At 40.2% G+C, this 23,137-nt stretch overlaps 2 protein-coding genes and 1 non-coding gene across 4 annotated transcripts; 1 reads left to right on the plus strand and 2 right to left on the minus strand.

The window, feature by feature from the left end:
• Positions 1-154: 154 nt before the first annotated feature.
• On the minus strand, positions 155-15,262 carry lpcat3 (lysophosphatidylcholine acyltransferase 3). 2 transcript variants are annotated; one of them, XM_031299664.2, is made up of 13 exons: positions 15,003-15,262; positions 12,506-12,613; positions 10,737-10,843; positions 10,107-10,200; positions 9,399-9,436; positions 6,883-7,061; positions 6,609-6,717; positions 6,415-6,501; positions 5,926-6,089; positions 3,328-3,475; positions 2,931-3,086; positions 2,095-2,238; positions 155-1,981 (listed from the first exon to the last, which is right to left on the minus strand). In XM_031299664.2, the coding sequence occupies exons 1-12, from the start codon at positions 15,085-15,087 to the stop codon at positions 2,119-2,121; spliced, it is 1,395 nt and encodes a 464-aa protein (XP_031155524.1). In that variant the 5' UTR covers positions 15,088-15,262; the 3' UTR covers positions 155-1,981; positions 2,095-2,118. The 2 variants fall into 2 exon arrangements, with proteins under 2 accessions (XP_031155524.1, XP_031155523.1); XM_031299663.2 differs by having other exon boundaries at positions 10,737-10,846.
• Positions 15,263-16,748: 1,486 nt separating this feature from the next.
• On the minus strand, positions 16,749-16,805 carry LOC116049803. The gene has a single exon (XR_004104905.1). It is a non-coding gene; the product is annotated as a U7 small nuclear RNA (small nuclear RNA).
• A 1,308-nt stretch (positions 16,806-18,113) lies between these two features.
• Positions 18,114-22,260, plus strand: tpi1b (triosephosphate isomerase 1b). Its single transcript, XM_031299662.2, has 7 exons — positions 18,114-18,342; positions 20,266-20,389; positions 20,588-20,672; positions 20,906-21,038; positions 21,201-21,286; positions 21,374-21,461; positions 21,552-22,260. The coding sequence occupies exons 1-7, from the start codon at positions 18,234-18,236 to the stop codon at positions 21,668-21,670; spliced, it is 744 nt and encodes a 247-aa protein (XP_031155522.1). The 5' UTR covers positions 18,114-18,233; the 3' UTR covers positions 21,671-22,260.
• Positions 22,261-23,137: the final 877 nt, after the last annotated feature.

Raw genomic sequence — 23,137 nt, forward strand, 5'->3', positions numbered from 1 at the left:
ATAGGCCTATATATTAATTCTTCTATATCCCACTGCTCAAGCTTACCATCACCAGACTGCAAAATGACGTCATATAACCCCTTGTTGCCCTGTGCGCGTGTCAGACTCATGAAGGCAACGGGACACACATACACACAATAACTAGAGTCCTTGCTTCAAATGCAGTATTTTAATGAACATTATAAAATAGTATTTGAAAATCAATCCCCCCCCCCCATCCATCCCAAGTTTTCTTTTCCTTTGTACATTTGGTAGGAATAAGGCAAAAAAGTAGTCTCTTGAAATAGCAATTCACATCAATTAATAATCACCATGTATAAATATTACTAAAATCTGGGCTGTTGCTACAGTTAGTTCGTCCTGTCCATGTGTCACTGTCAGCAAGAGGACGCGGCGGCAGCAGCAGCACCAGTGCTGGGCTTTCCTCCAGCATGCCATGGTTCAGACAATCCAGCCTCCCCCCCCCCCCCCCCCAAAAAATTAAAAAAAAAAAAAAAAAAAAAAAGAGAGGCATTCCCACAGTGGGATGGGATGCTTCTAAGTTTTAAATACAACCTGCCGTTACAAACAGAAGAGCAGGTAAAAAAAAAAACAAAAAAAACATTGTTTTTGTTTCTTTTGCTTCCAGTTAAAAAATGAGACAATTCCTCAATTCAAAAAACATCCTATTTATGGAGATATAGTATGTATGAACCAAAGCGATTAACTGTAGTAAATGGTTGGGCAGTGTATGTCTCCTTCTGAAACTTTTCACTTTCTGTACATTTCAGAGCTGAGAGTCGAGGGCTTGAATCAAAGCAAACATAGGAGTGTAGTAGACTGAACAGAGGGAGAGGAGGAAACATGGCAATAAAGAAAGCAGAAAAGAGGAGGCAGGAGAACAATGCAAATTATTTCATGAAATCTTATCCCAAAAGCTACAAAATGTTTTTTTTAATAAAAGCTGTTAGAACTCTATAAAAACAATTATTTTATCCCAATCACAAATCAAAACCAAATGGACTGTAAAAACATTCATTAATACAAGGCCTTTTTGAGTTGGGGATTAGTGTACAGTGTTTGATTTACAGTGCTTGTATAACCACCGGCAGCCATTTTCGAGAACGAACCCCCCTTATTATTATTGTCATAATCAGTCTTTTGCAGAAAGCGTTTTTGTATAGTTATATTAGAAAGTGCCACATACGCTCACGCTGTGCTTAAACATCCTGTGAAGTCTTTCTGCTGCTGCTAAATGATGATGGTAGATGTGAGAGAAAGGGATGAAAATCAAAATACAAAACAAACACATCGGAGCCAATGACAGACTTGGAACCTGTGGCTGGTGAGTGCAATTCTGTGTTGACCATTGAGCATTCAAGTTCTACAAGTCCAACATTTCTTTACAAAAAAACAAAAGAGAAAACAGGAAATCGCCCCTGATTGGCTCACAATTACCCCATGTGGCACGATGGTCATTTCCTGTAAACATTTCTCCAATTGTTTTTTATAAAAACACCCTTAAGCGTGATTTATGCTTCTGCGTAAAATGTACGCCGTGGGTACGTACGTAGGTACGTGGAGACACCGACCTACGCCGGACCCTACACCGGACCCTACACCGGACCCTACACCGTAGCCTGACGCGCACCTCCCAAAAAATGTAACTAACACGTCGCGGCGATGCACGTCGCTCGGCCGTGGCTTGGTAGTGTTGCATTTCCCCCTACTCATTTCCTGGTTCTCATGTCAATCAAGGAGAGGGTTAACTTTTCCTGCTACAGCACAAGTATAAACTTCAGGCCACTTACGTAGGCTACGGCGAAAGCTCTGCGTGGAGCCTTCGCACAACCATAAATCAAGCTTTAACATTTTAAACAAAAAAATATATAGAAATTTATTTTTACATGGACATATATATTACTAAAGGCCTTAAAATATTTTCCATTCTGCTCCTTGCAAGTCATAGTTCCCTTCAGTAGATATTTAGCCTTAGATGGACCTGGAAGGAAACACAGATATTATTAAAAACATTTATTCACAGCTTGTCATTTGTCTTTGTAACATTACAACTGAAACAAAATGGCAACACATAAAAGGCCTGCACTTTCTTACCATGCCGAGTCTTAGTACCATGTTTTAATCCTGTTTTGTCTGGCTCCGTTCTTTCTTAGGCACCAGCGCCTTACGGAGGTATGGCATGATTAAAAAAGCTACGAGGAAAAATACGTGACCACAGAAGTAGACGGACGAATACACCTGAAAAACAAAAGGTGACAAAACAGTCAAATTAAAATCCTCATTTAAACATCCAATGTTGCGATGACACCTGCTCTGTCTCTATCTCTATCTCATCTGCCCACGTGTCGCCAGTTTCCTGCCTTTGTCAATCAACTGAAAAATTGCCCGTTGACTTTTTTCAAAGTTTAAGACTCTTGTTGCTGAGCATATCTAGTAAACAGCTTTTAAGGCCGTGTTCAGGAAGACATCAGCTTTGTGTGACAAAATGCAGTCCCCTCATTCTTTTTAGTGCAATCTGATTTCATCTGTCAAAGAACTGCGTTGTCCAATCAAATGCTTGCAAGTTAACATGCCTGGTAGATTACTTTGTAACATGAACGCTGTATTTACGCGGTTGTTTCTTCAATTTCCCCCCCCCATTACATTTTTTTTTTTATTTGGGAGGTTTTCCATATTCCAACGGTCTAAGGATACAGGGTGCCATATGCTTTACATATTGTAGAGCCATAAGCCAAATGTGTGATTGTGTTATTGGGCTGTTTAAATAGAACTGACTTGACTTGGCTTGATTTGTCATGACGAAATACAAAATTATTGCAAGTCTGATCCTTTCCCCTGTTGCCTCAAACCTGGACTATGACACCCCAAGCTTAATGTTACAAGTGAGAGCCACCATATTTGTCCTATGATCTCTGAGAATTGTGTGTTACCTTGAGCCATTTGTCATAGGTGAAGAGGCAGAATGGCACTAGGGGGTAGCCCATGAAGAGCCAGTGGAAAAACTGCTGGACTACATAGATGAGGGGGTAGAGCGCGCTGTTGGCCAGCTTTGTGAGCAAGGGACTGTCCCTCACGAGTGCCAGGGCCTGTCACACACAAACACACACAGGCAGACACATATTCCATAATGGTTATAGTAATACAATAAAAAAAAACAGTAATATAATAAACTGATGCTGTTAAAAAGTAAAAACAACTGGTGCAGACAAAGCTCAAAGTTATAATATAAGAGGTAAACAACAAATGTACCGCCTCCTAAAATAAATACACAGATGGATTGATCTTCCTGCACATAATTATCTTTAGTGCCCTGTATCTGTAGTGTACCTGTCTCTCTACAGTAACGATGAAGAACTCCATGGAGAAGCACAGGATGTATCCAGAGTGAAGGCCATGCCAAATAGTCAGAAAGAAGAGTGTGGTCACATGAGAAAGGGTCTTATTTCCCAGGAACTTCAACCGTTTGAAGACATTTCTTTAAAAAAGAAAAGAGAAAGAAACTTTTTGACTATAAATCTGGATAAGGGCAGTCAGAAAAGCTTAATACACCAGCTATCACTGCCTGATGGTAGGCACTTACTCACCTGGAAGTTGTTGTTGCATAGCAACTGAGGTTATATTAAAACATTTCAACAACTTTAAATCCTCTTCAAGGGTGCTCATCATTCAATGCAAGCCCAGACTGCACTATAATATCATAGTGGCAGTGCACACACATAATGCTTTCAATCCAGTGGTGGACAAACTGCAGTATTAGCTGTAGAGAGCCGGGTCAGACAAATAAATACATGGAGTACTACTGCTTAAAAGCATTACTCATGGCCTTTAAGGCATCATTATGCTTCAAACAAAGTGCTTTTCAGATCATTAAAGTCCCAGTGAAACCAAAATTAGAACGTCTTTAGCTTCTGTACTTTGACGTATTTATCAGTGAAACGGAATATTTGAGCGTGTACAGTTACAGGAAGGATTTAAAGACAAATATTTCACATTTGATTGGACTGCTAAATAATGGCCGGGCTTCGAGTTTAGCGTCATACGGAGCTACAGAGGACTGTTGGCTCCACAAACACCCCTTTCACCTGTTAGATCACGAGGAGGACGAAGGAGAGATTAATGACTTCGACCTCAGCCACATTGTTTTGGAAATGAAAACGTTTTTTTTCCCCACAGATATCCAAACACACATCTCTGCCTATCTCCCTCTATATTGCGGTTAGCTACTACCACAAATGGTGAAGGGCAGTTTTATAGGACCGATGTGGCTAGCTAGTCACCTAAAGTCTCATTTGATTGGGTAAACTTTTTTAAACGCCCCCGAGTGCAGGCTGAGTCATCAAACAATTGAAACCATTTTACAAAAAGAGAAATGACGGGGATTTTGATGTAAAAATACTCCGATAAAGATTTTTGACATATATAACAAGAGATAAATTCACAATTGACCCAAGGACACAGGATTACAACTGGGAAAATGTATTTTTCATTTCACTGTGTCTTTAACAGCGTCTATTCCCCATACACACACCTTCCTCAAGTCCAAATTGGGGGGATACTTTTTGTACCGAAACCAAAATATCTGACAAGCACATTTCTCTTAACGAGGCGACTAGCCAGGTGCAGAGGTACAGAAAGTATGCAGGATTTTATATTCTCTCTCAAACTCACAACTACTTTACACAATGTTGATGTGTACAACCGACACTTTGTCTTCGATTTGCGTCTTGCCGCTCTCTATGACAGCTGACTTTTCACCCCGCCTTTGAATGTGGCCATTTGGAACAGCTAGAATATTTCAAACAGTACTTAATACAAACAAGCTTGTTTGAAGCATACTGAACCCTTGAGGATCTTCTGCATATATTAAACATTGTCCGAATTAGTCATGCCTCTCTGATTCACACTGGTTTCTTCCCTACTGTATATTGTATGCATTTAGATGCTTAAAAAGGCATCCATGTTTATAATTCTAGAGGAAGAAAAAGCTTAAAGCTATAGTGCATAGTTTATGTCGCCCCCATGAGGAATTGTAAGTAATGACAACAACACTGTCAGCGCGTCCACATGACAGAGCCTTCCGTGATCACGCCCCCACCCCTCCTCCACGTAGTTGCTAGTAGCCAAGAAGGACACTGAGGATTAAAAAAGCATGGACTTCAGAAAAGGTAATTATCTTCACTTGAGCTTCTGCGGGGGAAAATCACAATCTTCTGAACATAGTCATGCTGAGAAATACAGAGAGTGTTGTGTGGAGCTAATTAGCTTTGTAGCAACTCTTTTGGCAATGGCTTGAATGTCACGGACGTTCATTAATATCAAAAAGTTACGCACTAAAGCTTTAATAAATACAATATCAAACTTAACCCATTTAATACTAAACTGCTTGGCATTGGTGACTATAAATAGACTTTTCTTTGTGGGTCAAACAATGAGAGCATTTGAAGTATTTTATCTACAAAGGGCATGAAAGCTGTTCATCAGCCAGCTATACAGTGAAGTTCTGTTTATTTTGGAAAGATGTCACTCTCTCTCCTCTCCTCTCTGCGTCTCATGCCATAAGCTAAGTAAGCTCAGGAATCTTATACATTCAAATGAAAAGAACCATGTAATAAACTGTATGTTCAATAAATTGCTTTGGTCACTCTGGTCTAATGATGCTACATGTTCAAACTGTTTAATGCATGAGGCTGGAAAACTGAAAACTTTTAAACCCATCTTAGGATGCCTGCTCCCTCCTTGCGATGATTCTTCTGGTCTTTAAACAAATTGTACTCCTTTTCTGTGAAGCATTGCCACATATGCATATTGGATTGACCTGTCATCCCCTATACTTCACTGCTATCATCTGAGTAAATATTTAACTTTGACAACCCCTGCTTTGAATACAAGCTAGAGAGCTTCACAGATTTCCAGCTCGACACTGACCTGGCAGCCCAGGCGTTTGTGTTGATGTTGAAGGAAGAGATGGTTCCTGTAAAAAGCGGCGTGGTTTCAAAGACCCACACCTTCATATTGGTACAGGCGTTCCACTGGTGCTCACCATCCACTACACCATTGTAACCCAGTCCAGATAATATACATACACCCTCCTGTAACACAATAAAACTGTTTCGTCATTTGCTCATGTACGATCACACCATGAAGCACAAGAACTTGATAAACTGGGACTGCGCCTATTCATTTGGGCTGAGCAGGGTGTGCCAAAAATAAATCTAATCCTGCATGTATTAGTTTATGCAAAGGTATGTATGTTCATGCTCTCTCACAGCAAGAGTTAAGCTAGGTACTGCATGTAAATACAGCTTCATATACACTAAATTAGGTTTATTAGTTTAGTCATCAAATCAGTAGGCTGTTGGCACTTTTTTTCAAACACATTTCATGCACATACTTGCAGATCAGGAGGCTACTTACCGCTATAACCCAACAGCTGACATATTTATACAAGATGACTTTAGCCCAAAGCAAAATAAACACACAGCGATACCAGAAGGGCTGAGCCTGTGGAAAGGACATAGTTTTACATTTTAGACAAACTCTGAATCGTCGTACATTGAAGGACGTTAAGCATACACTGCGATGATTTTTGAACATATTGTCGTTCTCACCTCATACTCATCTGTTAAGAAGTAGGTGTCTGTGTAATAGGGACTAAATATTGCATATATCACCAGGCAGAGAAAACCCAGAGCAAACCTCTTCGTAGCGGGTATAACACTGGAGGAGAAAGAAACACAATGACGATAGGAGATTGGAAGGTAATAATGTTAACTGCAGAGGGCTGTGACACTGCACAGTTGGCTTATTTTACGGAGATGTAACAAAGATAAGTCTTTCAGCTCATTTTTCTTTTCATCGCTCATCATTTTCTTGTTCTTTTACCTGTTAGGAGGCTTTCCAGGGCAGTCGGTGAGCTCCCTTGCCACCAGCCTCTGGTAGCTGCGCAGTGTGAACTGGGGCCCCACCAGGAAGCCTCCATAGAAGTAGGAAAAGCCGCACACTTCGAGCAGAGAGGGCACCGACGGCAGGGCAGCGCTCCTCTGCTCTAAACTCAGCTGGGACTGGAGTTTAAAGATATGAGAAGAAAAAGATGATGAAAGAATAAGAGATTAATATGAAAGAGGGAGGAAGAGAGCAGAAAAGGGCAAAGATGTGATTTCAAAGGCAAGTTGATACAGGGTGTAATCAGTTACAAAGGATTATTTTAGAAACAATCTTGACTGACCACAAACCCAATATCACTGCCCTAAATACTCATTAACTGCCATTAAACTGCAGGCTGCAAACTGTGTACTGGAGTGATAATATTAACCAGATGTGTATGTTTTTACAAAAATCAAATCAAAAGAAGGAAAAGCACAACATAAACTCATTAGAATAAAAATGAAATAAAGCAACAGAAGGGGCAATTAACAGCTGTCACAGATATACTAACTGCACGAGAGAGGAACAAAGCATACTGTAGACAAACAGTGAAAATAGGAGAAGGAAAAGCTGCTCAACAGAAAGTGAGCTTTAAACTGGTAAAGGGAGTCCAGGGACACAACAATAATGGACATACACCTTAATGGTGGGTAATATTAGACTGGGTAAACCCAGCCCGTTCTGCCTGTACGTTTATCTATCCTGCTTCCGTTTCAAATTTGCGGGAACCAATCACAAACTGGCTTATCCACCTGGCGCGCTATTGACGGGTTTAACACAATGACGATAGAGAAGTGACCAAGCAGCTTCTTGTTTACATTCAACAAGCCGGTCACCGAAGCGCAGCACTCCATGGCAGCAACCCGTTGATGCCGCTGTTGCTGCTACGTCACCTGGATCGCTTGTCTGATTGGTTGAAGGACTATCCAATTGCGTACAGAGTCATTTGAACTATGCCCGTTGATCACGCCTCTTACATACATAAATACAGAGCAGACTCCCCAGACTAATGTTCAATCTTAAAAGATTGAGCTTGGTCTGGTGATAGACTGACTAGGATAATGTTGCATTTTTACATAAATGTGATAAAGTAAATTCATTTGGAAGAATACAGTATTAGATCCAGAATCGGATTAGCCAAAAATAAGTCAGTCATACTTTTTATAGTTACAGTCAGTTGAGTTTCAGTAAAAATGTGCTGCATCATTAATATATACTGATGTTGTGATACATTATTACATATACCGCGATGAAAGATTTTCACCAACCCATCTGCTGCCATTTCTTTGCCCTTTGTTGTGTCCTGTTTTTTCCCCCCCTCTGTTCTATATCATCTTTTTTTTTCCCTCTACAGACTTAACCCTTGTGTTGACTTCGGGTCACATTGACCCGTTTTTAATTTTTGTTTTATATCAGAAAAAATGGGAAGTAGAAATAAGCGCTGAAAATGTGTAGAAGAAATATTTTACAATTTAAAACGTTGGAAAAAGCAAAAACAAAATGTGAAAAAAAGGCGTCAAAAAAAAGGTAATTTTTTTCAAGGTTGACGGGAAGACAATTTATAGAGAGCGTCTGCTAACTGCAGCTACATATAAAAGGAGAGAAGGCCAAGGAGAGGGTCAGACCAGCTCCTCACATGCACAAAGCCCTTTTGTTATGTTGCAGTTATTTCACTACTGCTTTGGCTTGCTAGTAGTCCTGTTTTCAGTTGGTTTAGTTTCATACTGTTTTAGTAGTTTAGTGGGAAGATCTGCGTCCAGCAGCCCAATGATTTCACAATGCTTTGATTGAGCTTTCCTGGGGTGTTCAACTGCCTTCTTCTGAGCTGCAAGTTAGTATTCTTTGCATTGTAATAAAGAATAATTTATTAGTTAGTTTCCACGCTAGCTATTCACTTATTCTCCTACACACCTGTTTGAATATATATGTGTAGAGCTGATTTATCGATTACTTAACAGACAGAAAATGAATCATCAATTTTGACAAAAAAAAAAAATGATAAAATTCTAAGGAATCCACTTCTCGCATGTGAAGATTTGTTGCTCTTCTTTGTTTTCTATGATAGTAAACTTATCTATATCTTGGTGGTCAGACGAAACAAACTATGTGTGTGTGCAAATATCCCTTTTCTTATATGGTCTTTGTTTCTGTTTTGAGGACCCAACATTTTTTTACTCAGGTAATTGGTTTGTATTTAGTAGCTGCCAGTACCATCTTCTTGCAGCAGCATATTTGCACATTGTGATCATCTACTTGTTTGTGGTGAAAACTATCAACTTTTCTTTCCATCAAAAACTCATCTACCTTTCTTTCACACATGACAGAATGAAAAAAAAAAAGAGCGAGAAATGACAATTACAGGAAGTAACAGAGATATACAACGAACAAAACTCTAACAAAGAACATTTCAAGACAGACAACATCAACATATTGATGATCAAACAGGCAAAAGCAAGAGAGATCAACCAACTCACTGGTTCCTTCCCGCCATCATAGTAATCAAAAGACAAACCTGCAATCAGAAAATGCAACTGGTGTCAGAAGCTATGTTAGGGTGACTAATGCTGTCATGATAATTCGAATGAACATTGTTAATCATGCAAAGGCCACGTCAGCAGTTTATCAGCGTGTTAATCGTTCACTAGAGTAAAGGGGGAGATTGCAACAACAGCAACAGGAAGATAGGGCTGAGCAATATCAATATTATATCGATATCGTGATATAAGACTAGATATCGTCTTAGATTTTGGATATCGTTTATATATATATATATATATATATAATTCAGAAAATGACATCACTTTACTGTAATGCAGCCTTTAAAACCAGGAAAAATACTTTTTAAGTATTTAAGGCTGCATTACAGTAAAGTGATGTAATTTTCTAAACTTACCAGACTGTTCTATTATTTGCCTTTAACCACTGAGTCATTATATCCACATGATTGATGATTATTTATCTAAAATCTGATTGTAAAGATAGTTTGTTAAAGCACCAAATCTCAAGCCTACAATATCGTTGCAATATCTACATCGAGGTATTTGGTCAAGAATATCGTGATATCTGATTTTCTCCATATCGCCCAGCCCTACAGTTAGGTATCAAATGAGAAAACATCTGCTTTTATGAAACAACTGGGTTTGTCAAGCAGAGGAGTGCAAGGAGAGCTGTAGTCAACGCACCAACAAGTTTGAGTGTGAGGACACAATGAGGCATGGTCCACTTGATGTCATACTCCTCTGTCGCTGTGTAGTAATACCCTGCCAGCAGGTATACCTACAGGAAGAGAGAACGACAGGATTAAAAAGACAAAGACATCCAATAAGCATACCTCTGTGTTATCAAACATCTCCAAGCAGATGTTTATCAGACAGAGAAGTAATGAAAATAGGAAATCACCAAAATAAATCCCAGGAAGTGTGCTGTTAAACAAAGGACGTCTGGCGTGGGCACAAATTCTGCGTACAAAATTGGTTTCAATACTGTATTTCCTAAAGTGTGAGCAGTAAATGCAAAAGTATGCAAAAAAATAAAGGCTCCAGAATTCCTACAGGAAGCATGTGACTATATCTTAAGATTATTGGTTATAAGAGGCCCGTTTAATACATGGGACAAACTGTGTGAAGCCAGTAGCAAGGCAATTAAAGGAAATCACAGAATGTAGATGCAGAAATCAGATAAACTGGCAGGCAGTACCTCAGCCACTGCAGTAAAAGTCTGACAGTGGACAAAAGGGAGTTAATACTATACAGTAAGCCTTGGACGCATGGAAAAGTGGAGAGGAAAGACAACAAAACACCGGGACACCTCACCATTTGAAAGGTAAAGCTGCTCAGGACGGTTGTTACCGTCCTTCCCATGAGCCTCAGCATCAGGAATTGGACAAGAATGCATACTGCGGAGTGATAGATCTGAGAGCCTGGGAAAGAGATGGACAGGGGAGGGGGGAGTGGTGAATGCAGTCAAGTGTGACCTGTAGGACTGGACATGACAACAGCATTTTTTCCTCCACAGTTCAGATGGAGAAAGAACAAGGCAAATCCATGATATTTATATCCTTTTCAAAAAGGAGGGTTGGAAGGAAAAGTATTCCACAAAGAGAAAGAGAAAGTAACAGACCTGCTGTAAAATCCAAGTGCGGCCACAACAGAATAAAGAAAAAAGAAAGATCGATGTTAGCAGTTTGTGTTTACTCAGGCATGCCACTCTCATCCTATCTGGAGGAGCACTTGTACCATTGCTGTCATTTTGGCAATTTAGAAATACAATTATTTCTTGAGTAACAATTTTGTAATTTTCAAACATTTCAGTGGCTCCCGGTTCTATTTTTTCTTAGTCCTTTATGGTGGGAAATTGACTTACACCTGTTACAGCTGTTGCACACCAACCAGACGGCCGACCGTCGGCAGAGAAGGCAGTCAGACTGATCAGTCGGGTCCTCGAGGTCCAAAAAAATGCCTCAAAACACACTGAGGCGACACCAACTTGAGCGTACGCTCTGCGCGTGCGCGAAACGTAATACGTCTCCATAGCAGCAGGTGGCGCTTCTCTGTATTGTTTCCCAGAAAATGAAAACCGGCAGCTGACAGGACGAACGCGTCACATTGGTCTTTTTTCTCTGGAAATTCACAGCCAGACTGTCATGGCGGCTTGTTCAGAATACGATCTCATATTTTACTAAAATAGTTCACCGAAACGTGTTTCTGAAAACATTATAAGCGAGAAATAGGCCATACAGTTGCTGAATCGGTCTTCATTTCAGATCGACAAAGGTCAGTTTAAAAGATTTTCGTCAGATTTTGAGAGGCTCATCCGCTCGCCATTTCCGAATGAGTCCCGACTGCCCTGTCTCTGACTGAGCATGTCGGTCGGCCAAAATGAAGGCCGACAGCTCCTCCTACGGACGACGGCACGGAACACACCGAACAGACTCGAGTCACTGACCTTGCCAGACTGTCCGACGGCCGATAATCGGGTTGGTGCATCAGCGCCCTTAGGGCTGCAACTAATGATTATTTTCATTATCAATTAGCTAGACAATAACTGCCGTATTAATCTATCAATCATTTTGTCTATGAAATGAAATCTAATCAAACTGGACCAAAGAATCTGCATATTAATTAATGATGAAAATAATGGTTATTTGGAGCCCTTAATGAACTCTATGGGCTGTATATTAAGCTACATATTGTAAAATAGTCTGGGCCACGTGCATAAAGACAATATTTGAATTTAGAGTTGTCAAACCCGTTGGCGTAGTCCGTTAAAGAGCACCACATTTATTTCCTCATCAAGCCAGAAATGACTCAACAATAGTGGATGATTAAACCACATGAAAAAAACATCCCAAGGATGAAAATGCATTCAACAAGTTTGTTAGAAGGACACAGAACCATTTTTGTAAGTTAGAGTCAATTTAAACATGACTTTTGTGTGTGTACAGGAAAACTCAACATATATATAGCATATATAGCATATCTTAACAAACTCAAGGTATAGGAACTTGCCAAAAGAATATTTATAATAATATTATAAATAATAATAATTAATATTTCAAACTGAGGCTCCCTCTTTATCTCACCAAAGTTGAATGCTGCTAGGGCCAGTCCAGAGAACGCGTGGAACAAGTGTATAACTGTGGCAGGCTGGTAGAACAAGAACCGCCGGTACACCAGAGCACAGGGATACCCTGCAGGAGAGAGAACAAAAACTAGTAATGGAGCTATAGTATGTGCTTTCATATCTGCCAAGTGAGCCATTGACACCCCGTGATATCAACAACACTGACCTTTTGGTAAAAACACATGGCACACACAGTAGCACATTAGTACCATTGGTACAATTGTGTGGTGTGTGTTGCTGCAAATCTGGCATCTCAATGAGAAGGATAACAGCCTAGAGTAAGACTATGGAAAAGACAAACACTCACCATCATGGTAAAAATGATTTCCATAGAGTTCAGTTTAGTTGGACTTGTTCTTGTTCACATTTTTGACTCAGTCATGTAATTATTGATAATGTAAATGTAAACACCTTACACGTTTTTACAAAAAAAATGTATTGAGTATTGTATGAATTAATGTATGAATTAATTTGTTTAAATATTATATATGATACCATAGAATCTATGGTATCATATATAATATAATTGAGGGGCCAAACATCCCACCATTTGAAATAACTCTTTTTGATTGGATGACCAAGTCCCTGCACCTTTGTCCTTCCTGGGAAGAGATAGGAGCTATAATTAGTGGATATCAAGGCACATCAGCAGCTTAGATGCCGCTTAATATAAAATGTGCTTCATTTTACGTAAAGTAACATTCAAGTAACAAGTTTCCATCTGCTTCCACTGGGTTACTTTAAAAGGCTAGCGATGTTCTATATTTGTCTTATCGCCAAAAAATCTCATTAATTAATCTTACTATCAAGTACTGTTGGTGTAGCCAAAGCCTGATATACTGTAGCTCATTCCTCTTTGCCATAGACCCCTGTTGTTGTCCAAACCCAGCGTTGCACTGGGTGACATGTTCCTTCATGATGATCAAAAAAGGCACTGTGGTTTACTTTGAGTTAACCCCACATGCACGACTGTGCTGCCATAAATATTCCGCTGAAAATGCACTACTTGCTCCTGTTTGAGTTATGTTTGCTGGCAGTGCTGTTTTAGGAGTCACATTTTTAAGGAATGAAAGTTTATTTTTCTATTATATTTAAAGAGGCAGAGTGTCACAGACAGAGTCTGGAAGTCTTGAGAGACAGATTAACACATTGGTTTTTCAAATGGGGTTTGTGGACATTAGAGAAATATAGAAAACTGCAGTCTTATCCTATGAAAACTTATGCAATCTAATAAATCAAGTAAGGAGCAACTGTAGGGCATTAATCATCTAAGTAACGTATGCAGTATTGCAAGCCACACATAGCAAAGCAGTGGGCTGACCAAAGCCTAAATCACATCAGCCTATGTATAGCTGAGGAAACGCTTACAAAACCTCCTGTTATTTCAGGTTCCACTGTTGTAGTGCAACACAGTTACTATATGGCTACAATATTATGTAAGACACATTAAGCAACCCTGGGACAAGGAGCATGCAACAGGCTAACTGAAGGGTTTTTAGGAATTAGCCAACCAAAGTCTGATCTGAATGGCCACGTTCAGTTCAGTCTATTGTATTGTTGGTGTGAGGTGACACACAGAGAAAAACAGACATGTCCATGTGTCAGACCAAAGTTCAGAGAGGACAGCACAGAGGACGCCCTCCCCCACCCTATCCACACACACACACACACACACACACACACACACACACACACCTGACAGCAGTCATTAGTAGTGCTACATGTTGCAAGCTACAATAATACAGCAGATCCTAAATTAAAGCAAACTCCTATAAAAAAGTAAATTGTGGCCTTGTTCAAACATATTCAAGTTCCCCAGAGTCTGTCTCCCCTCTACTCAACTGAGTGGGAAAAGGGAGGGTTGGGGGACATATTAGGTCAGCCACCTTATGCTCATTCTCTTTTGTCAAGGCATGTCCCTCCCTCTCCAACAACATTGGGACTATTATTTTCACCTGTCTCATTCAATTATGCTAATCCAACAGCCAACAATCAATGTTATTTTTTTTTACTGTCCTGCTAACTTGACCTAATTATCTGGTTTGTTAGCTAGTCCAATAATTAGGAAATTAAAGGAGGGGACATTCCGCAGTTGACAATATTTGACACGACACCAAACTAGCCAAGTCTGTCAGTTAACACCATTGGCGAAGATGTTTTGAAGGAAACAGAGTCTTAACGTTTTAGGGTGTGTGCCATTTCAAAACCCTTCTGGAAATATATATTCAGGTAGTTTCGGGAAAGCCCGTGAGGGGCTTTTAGGAAAATGGTTTAGCTAGCTTACACAGTAGCAGACCAATACAACTGGTTTGCAGCCTGACTGAGCTTTATGTTAGCATTGAGTGTGACAGTTAACGTTACACAGAGCAGTTCTGCACTGAAACCTGTCAGCGTGATGGATGTAATTTCGGATAGCTACCAGAACAACCCGTATTGATTCGTGAGGCGCAACTCACCGATTAAAATAGATAAAATGAGTCGAACCGCTGGCTCCGGGGAACCTAAGGACTCCGACAGATTCTCCAGCAAGGGAGCCGCCATCTTTCTTGTGGGCGGAAACGTCTCTTCGCGACGGTTCAGTGAACTCTACTGACTCACGGCAGACACACACAAACGCTCCGCTTTTTAAAGACCCTTCGTGGTTCACCCTCCTCCAAAGTTAAGCAATGTGATTCTCCTCCTACTTCTCCGCACCTCGTACCTATCTTTACCACACGTGTATACGTTTATACAGTATGTCGTTAAAGATTGGATTTATGGGCTGACACATGGTAGGCTATCTGCATCTGCCGGCATCTGCACACACCGAATGCTATAATTCCATATCATTTAGAGAACGATGATAGTGTGCGAAGATTAACCCTCTATACGTGACATAATAGTATCATGGTGCCCCCTTGTGACGACACGCTGGAAAAACATGAAGTCTGTGTCTGATGGTTTATCACAAAAAAAGTTCAGTTACCTAGGTAAACATGACTGAAATTAAAACTATTCTCATCGAGGGAAAAAACCTTAATATAGGCTACGAATATCTTTTAATTTCAGAAAGTTTAACGACTAAACAATCACAAGATATCTCCCACTTCACTGTAAAGTCAATTCAGTCAGTTTATGTGCACTGGAGGTTTCAGTTAATTAAATCTTGTATTCTGCTATATCTCATCTTTAACCGATCAACTCATACATGGACTACCTGGGGACCCCGAGAATAAACTACTGTAAGAAATAACCATTGTAGCAAAATGTTAAATTATTTCTTCTCTAAACATTATTCTCCCCTTTCACTTTTCTATTGTCAATTAACCTTTTTTATTACTTACTTTTACATGTATGTGCAGGTACGTATGTGTGCATGGTATGCACAGTATATGTTTATGTATATGTATGTGAGTGTGTATGTATATGTGTACATAAATATATCCTTTTGTGTGTGTGTGTGTGTGTGTGTGTGTGTGTGTGTGTGTGTGTGTGTGTGTGTGTGTGTGTGTGTGTGTGTGTGTGTGTGTGTTTGCTTTGAGCATTACTGCGCCATGGGGTGGAGGGTGGGGCTTAGGTGGGCATAGGAAGCTGTACATAACTGCAGAAGAAACTTTCATCTGGGATTTCTTGTGAAATGCAATAAAAAAATAAAAATAAAACAAATACAATACACATTTTCCATAGGCTCAGTCTGCCACTTTGGTTTGCCTGTTGACCATTTAGTTTTAGGAATAACATATCATCTATGTCTGTTTTATAATGAAAATTTAGACTTGAAATAGTTAGCCTACTTTACTTAAGTACTTCCCTATACTACTTCTACTCCACCACATTCAAGAGGACATATTGTTGGCTACTCTTTACTCCATTACATCTTTTTGACTGCTATAGTTGGTAGTTATTTTGCAGATAAAGATTTTACATACAAAGCAACACTATCAATTTATAAATTACGATACATTATGGATTTAACTAACTACCCTTCAGGATAAAGTAAATTAAATAAGTTTCCCCTCCACCACTACAACAACAACAACAACAACAACAACAACAACAACATGCAACTTACTTGGTAAACTGCTCCTCCTACTGAATCAATATACTTATTAGAACGATTTTTCAGTCATTACTGCTTCTTGAATTCAGATCAACAAAGCAGAACCCTAAAGCCAGGACGCTTTTGTGTGTGGTTGACCTAACATTTTCCTTTCACAACATGTAGGGGCTTCTCTCACGAGAAACCTTCTAGACAAATATCTAAAGAGCATTAGTTTCCTAAGAGTTTAATGGAGACTGGCGGTACTTGTACACCAAGTGCATACTCCACTGTGATGGTGTCATGTTGAAGCCACTTAACAAAACGAACAAATAACAACAATAACAACACAAATAGACTTTAGTTTATACTCATGACTAACATTACACTAATATGTTCAAAATTCAACTTTATGCGTGTAAGAACGCTATTTTTTACCGCAGTGCAAATTGGGTACGTAAGACTGTGCTGAAAATCCTCCAATCGGAAGCATGTAGGGGGGTGGGACTTTTCTTGCCTCAGCCAATCAAACGGTGTATCTTCATTTCCTTTCAGCCTAATAACAATACATCAATGAAACATCAGTTGTATGTGTATTTTTGCAACATGTTTCTAGGCTGTGTTGGAAGACCCTTTCAGAAGTAAAAGTAGAAATACCATGACCTAAAATACTTCATCACAAGTATTCAAAATGTCACTTAAGTACAAGTACATGTACACAAGTATTATGATCAAAATGTACTAAAAGTATCAGAAGTAAAAGAAGTCAATATGCAGAATGGATTCTCTCGCAGTGATTATTGTAGAATATTATATTATTCTGAATTTTATCACTAACATACATGTAAGAGCTGTTTAATGTTGCATAATGTAGAGCCAAATTTAGATACTTTGTATACTTCTGGGTAGATTAGTAGTAACGTATTGCATATAATATGCTTTTTTTAATGTATAAAAATAACTAGTTACTAAAAGTGTCAAATAAATGTAGTGGAGTCAAAAGTACAATATTTCCCTCTGAAATGTAGTGTAATATAAGTATAACGTAGCATAAAATGAATATATTCAAGTGAAGTACAAGTATGTCAAAATTGTACATTACTTGAGTAAAAGTACTTAAATTACATTCCATCACAGGCATTTTGGTGTATATAGCTAGGCTAAAGGGGGCCAACAACATTTACTTGTATGCTATTGTATCATTGTTTACCACACAACGGATGCTATGCACAATGCGCCATGATATGATAAGAACCATAGATTGTATAATATTATACAGTCTATATTATACAGTCTATGATAAGAACCCATAGTACGTTTTTGCGTCTGGACCAAACGATGACTGAATTTGTATAGTCTATGTGGACCATAGGACCCCCCGTAACAGATAAATCCATGTGTGGGAACGCTTTACACACAGCACTTGAACGCAGCATGACATATTGCTCTTCCCCTTCCTCAAATTGGGAGACGCGTGTACGGCATGTATGATGGGCGTGCCGCCATAAACCAATGAAGTTGACAGAGAGGAGGGGTTAACTTTTCCATGTTCATAAATACTCTGAGCTACTCTCTCACGTCCGCTCTCTTATCCCAGAGAAGGTAGATCCCGGTAGACTGTCGGTACCGTTTTAACCCTCAGCAAACGTCCCCTTAAAAAACCGCAATCATGAGCAGGAAATTCTTCGTAGGTGGAAACTGGAAGTTGAACGGCGACAAGAAAAGCCTGGGGGAGCTCATGCAGACCCTGAACGCAGCCACGGTGGACCCCAATGTCGGTATGTGTGTTTTGACAACCGTTACAACAATCTCCTTTAAAACATGTATAATTGTTGCCATTTGTTTTCTAATTATCATGGCCTCAATTTCAGTTAGCTTAACTTGTTTGTGTGTCGTTTCCTCATTTTTATGTCACAGCTGAACGAAGAGTCAAAATGGCTCGGCAGTTCATTAAATCAATGACACCATAAGCGTCACATACTTCCATCTCCTTCATTTAACCCTCTCATAAAGTAACATTCAATGTTAGCTCTGTATTTTTCCGTTTTTAACCAAGCGTACGCTTAGCCCCACGCGTACAGAAAGCCATACAGATGATGGACGCTCGGATGGGATTTTCAGTAATGTCGGTGGTGGTGGGTGTGCGTTTGCAGCGGCACGTAGTCCAGCAGCCGGATCTGCCTCTGCTGTGAGAGTGCAGGGTGCATTCAAGTGAGGCTGCTCGTTAATGATGTCGCTCCTATTTCATCAGCATCTGAGGAATACAGTAGCCTATTGAAAGCTTCCCTCGCAGTTACTTGCTGAAGCAGTTTACATGAGGAGTTGTTGGACAGCTAAGTATTAAACAACTCAAACTAGAAGGCCACAGAAAACAATCCGTTGTTCATTTGTTTCGTCTACGATTTTACCACTATGACCTGAAAGCAGCAGTAGACATTTGCCCTGTTGCTGTCTGCTTCCTGCAGACTGCCTGCTGCAGCTGTTTAATCAGGACATTGCTCAGTTTTTTCATTCAGTGCATGCTACTCTGCTGGCGGTGAACGCAAGCAGGGAGACGTTGAATGTGTCTAGGCCTGTTTCCACTGTCACCAAGCCAGTTGTGCTCCTCCTCCTAAATTGGTGTTATGCAACTGTAATGGTGTGTACTGTAGACCAGCCACAGGAGCAAACTGTCACTGTTCAGACTAGCACAGTTCAGATAACCTTGGACCCTGTTCTATTAATCAATCCACCCCCTTACACCACCAGAGTGTAATGCAAGCAGATTTTTTTTCTCACTGGTCTCTCTGCCTTAAAGCTTTAAAGTCAAAGTTAAGCTGTTTCCTCCCCAGACTGATTTTCTTCCCATGTTGGATATTTAAACTCTGGTTCTTTTATTTGACCCTTTATGAACTCCATGACTTTTCTCTGACCTCTGCAGAATGCGGCCACATAGGCGACCTTTAGGAGGCTGAACTCAGACCTTTAATGCAGAGAGGCCTGACCGTGGCCGTGGAGAAATGACCTTTACTAAACCAGTGATAACAGGTTTAATATAGACTCTGGTAACCCCAAGATATAGTTACAGACTGTACTGCTGTTGAATCATGTTTGCACATGAGGACAAACTATTTGTTTTTGTGTTTAGTTCAATACATATCAGTTTTAAAAAGTTACACAGTAGATGGAGTTTCATAATACAATATGTCAGTATGTATCTGGTTGAAAGGACAAATTTGGTGTTTGTTTTAATTTAAGTCCTGCTGCAACAAGCCTTACTGATGTGAAGAAGCCTTTAACAGCACAGTCCTTTGTTTTTAATGTTGGTGGTGGTTGACCCTTTTTGCTTGCATTTGCCTTTAAACATCATATTTGAAAAGACTGCTCTGAATTTGTCTCTTTAATCCCCATAGTGATTAAATACTGTGGGAAGAAGTGCATGTAGTATTGTACTTGGCAGCAGGTCAGGGGGGGTTGTCCAGTGGTTATACAGGCTGCCCTTTAACTGACAGACCTGTGTTCAAGCCCACTTTCACGGCCCATTGTTGACACTGAAGTGTCTTTAAGCAAGGCCTGGAATCCCCTTCTCTTTTCTATATCCGGAAATTGGTCAAAAATGTCTTTCTTTGGTTTTATGAGGAACTCTTTAAGTCCTGATACATGGACTACATAAACCCTAAGTATACATTTTTTCAATTGTTTTTTTCTTCTGTATTTTATAGAGGTGGTGTGCGGTGCTCCTTCAATTTACCTGGACTTTGTCAGGTCCAAGCTGGACGCTAAGTTTGGCGTTGCTGCTCAGAACTGCTACAAAGTTGCCAAGGGTGCCTTCACTGGGGAGATCAGGTGCGTCATGTGTCCATCAGAGGAAAATAACCAGGCTTTGAGCTAATAAAGATGGATAGATAACTTCATCATAAACTTCATTCAAAATGCTTTGGGTTATGTGATTAGATAGCAAATATATAATATTGTTTTAAAAACTGTATGTAAATGGAGCAGATTTGATTATTTTGTGTTAATTGTATAATTATCTGTGTTTAGCCCTGCGATGATAAAGGACTGTGGAGTGAACTGGGTTATCCTGGGACACTCTGAGAGGCGCCACGTCTTCGGAGAGAGTGATGAGGTAATTCTCTTTTACTTTGCTATGCTGAGTGCTAAATGGAAAGAATTGCATCCTTTTCCATGAGTAGGATACACGTGTGTGTGTGTGTGTGTGTGTGTGTGTGTGTGTGTGTGTGTGTGTGTGTGTGTGTGTGTGTGTGTGTGTGTGTGTGTGTGTGTGTGTGTGTGTGTGTGTGTGTGTGTGTGTGTGTGTGTGTGTGTGTGTGTGTGTGTGTGTGTGTGTGTGTGTGTTAGCTCATTGGTCAGAAGACCGCCCACGCTCTGGAGAGTGGTCTCGGTGTCATCGCCTGCATCGGCGAGAAGCTGGACGAGAGAGAGGGTGGCATCACCGAGAAGGTTGTCTTTGCTCAGACTAAGTTCATCGCAGGTAAACGTTCCGTGACGATCTCAACGTAGAGTTTGATATGCACAGGAAAGTCTAAATGCTGTAGCGCACATTTCAGGGAAGGTTTATGCAAGCTAGTGTGTGGTGGAAATTTAGAAAACTTGCAAAATAGAAATTCAATCTTATCACACGTCTCTTTCACAGACAATGTAAAGGACTGGAGCAAGGTTGTACTTGCTTATGAGCCTGTATGGGCTATTGGCACCGGCAAGACTGCTTCCCCACAGCAGGTAAACATACGTAACCACTGAAAATGATTACTGCAATCTCTTCCCATAAGTCGTCATAATGTGTCCGTTTCCTGTATTATATCTCAGGCTCAGGAAGTTCACGAGAAACTGAGGCAGTGGCTGAAGACCAACGTGTCTGAGGCTGTTGCCAACTCTGTTAGGATCATCTATGGAGGTCAGTCGGTGTGACAAGATGGCGCTTATCTTCGTATTTTCATTTTGATTTCCCCACATTAACCTCTTCTCATGAATCTGTTCATCTCAGGCTCTGTGACTGGTGCTACCTGCAAAGAGCTCGGCTCCCAGAAGGACGTCGACGGTTTCCTCGTCGGCGGAGCCTCCCTTAAGCCAGAGTTTGTCGAAATCATCAACGCCAAGGTATAAAAACCCAGGCAACTGCAATGTGACCACGTCCAGATCAGAGGCCAGCTCCGTTCAGACGATCCAGTTCCATCACCCCCTCACTCTCAGCACTTAGTCCTCTTCCCCTTTTTATTTAAAAGTATTTGTGTAATGATGTCATTCCCTCCTTTTTTCTTTTCTTTTTGTTGGTATATTTGTCATGAAGAAAAGGGACAGGTTGACACATGCACTGTACCGCACTGAAAAGAGTTCTGTGTGCATAATAACTTTACACCAAGTGCTCAAGCTAGAAATACTTGACAATTATTAAACCTTGAGGTGGACGGCCAGTCCTCGCCTTTACTTTGAAAAGTTTGCCAACGTTTTTTTGGGTGAACAGTGTCACAGCTTTTTGTCAATCAAATGTATTTGTCTCTTTAATATCGATGTCTCTTGTGTAATTATGATGGTTCGTGGCTATTACCTCCCTGTAGACGTGCATGATCCGCTCTCTCTCATTGGCTCTTTGCTAAGAGGGAAGCGTCCATTACATGTTAATCATATTGTGTCATGGCCGATGGTTAGAAGGGTAGGAAGGCTGTAAGGAAACACAATAAACCGTTTAGAGACTGTTTTAAGTGTGTTGTGTCTTGTTTTGCTTTTTTCTTGATGAGTTTATCCCTTGACTTTCCACAGTGGATATGACACATGCCTTTGGTGTGGGAGACCTGGGTTTGATTCCCACTGCGATACATCAACCAATGTGTCCCTGAGCAAGACACTTAACCCCTAGTTGCTCCAGAGGCGTGCGACCTCTGACATATATAGCAATTGTAAGTCGTTTTGGATAAAAAGCGTCCGCTGAATGACATGTAATAATAGTGCCTATATTTTATAGGGATGCCTACTTGTGTTTCTATACCAATAGGGTTTCATAACCTGCTGTGTGTTCATATACAGATGATAGTAATCCCAGTGGTATTCTCAGGATGGCAGGGAGAGAGTATCTTATTGCAGAAGTGACCTCCCTTCTGAGACAATGCCATGTGGAGAAGCATTAGACTGCTATTTTTATCGCAGACACACAGCAGTGAAAGACTCATGTATTGGGGGGATGAAATTGTAGCTTTGCCAATTTACAAAGTTATGTTCATTAGAGTGTAAAATAAAGCACACTAAGGATTTTGGTCACCACATCTTGTTTGTTTTAACAAGGCTTTATTCCCCCATCAGGTCTCTTAAGTCTAAATAGTACTCTCAGATTTTAGGCTGGTTGTTTTTTTCAATTAACTTCCAACACTATAGTTCTCACTCCCTGATTCACACAACACTTTCATTGTACTGGACAACTGCTGCACTGACTGCAGAAACCATCTTGGAGCTCAGGTTGAGGTCAAAATCTCAAACACAATCACAATCTGCATGTCTATCTTCAGCAAACACTTAGTTTGGACCAAATATTTCCCCATCCCAGTGTCTTTTGTCTTCTTTTATATTCTCAGTGTGTTG

This window comes from Sander lucioperca, chromosome 10 (genome assembly GCF_008315115.2).
Source record: "Sander lucioperca isolate FBNREF2018 chromosome 10, SLUC_FBN_1.2, whole genome shotgun sequence".
In the NCBI taxonomy this organism is placed as follows: domain Eukaryota; kingdom Metazoa; phylum Chordata; class Actinopteri; order Perciformes; family Percidae; genus Sander; species Sander lucioperca.

Excerpts from the sequence above, each read along its gene's own strand:
- lpcat3 (XM_031299663.2), bottom strand. The coding sequence starts at position 15,087 with ATGGCGGCTCCCTTGCTGGAGAATCTGTCGGAGTCCTTAGGTTCCCCG. Across the intron at positions 10,201-10,736 it reads GCAGCTTTACCTTTCAAATG|GTATACCTGCTGGCAGGGTA; the intron begins GTGAGGTGTCCC and ends CTCTTCCTGTAG. Across the intron at positions 3,087-3,327 it reads TCGTTACTGTAGAGAGACAG|GCCCTGGCACTCGTGAGGGA; the intron begins GTACACTACAGA and ends TGTGTGTGACAG.
- tpi1b (XM_031299662.2), top strand. The coding sequence starts at position 18,234 with ATGAGCAGGAAATTCTTCGTAGGTGGAAACTGGAAGTTGAACGGCGAC. Across the intron at positions 20,390-20,587 it reads GCCTTCACTGGGGAGATCAG|CCCTGCGATGATAAAGGACT; the intron begins GTGCGTCATGTG and ends ATCTGTGTTTAG. Across the intron at positions 21,287-21,373 it reads AGACTGCTTCCCCACAGCAG|GCTCAGGAAGTTCACGAGAA; the intron begins GTAAACATACGT and ends ATTATATCTCAG.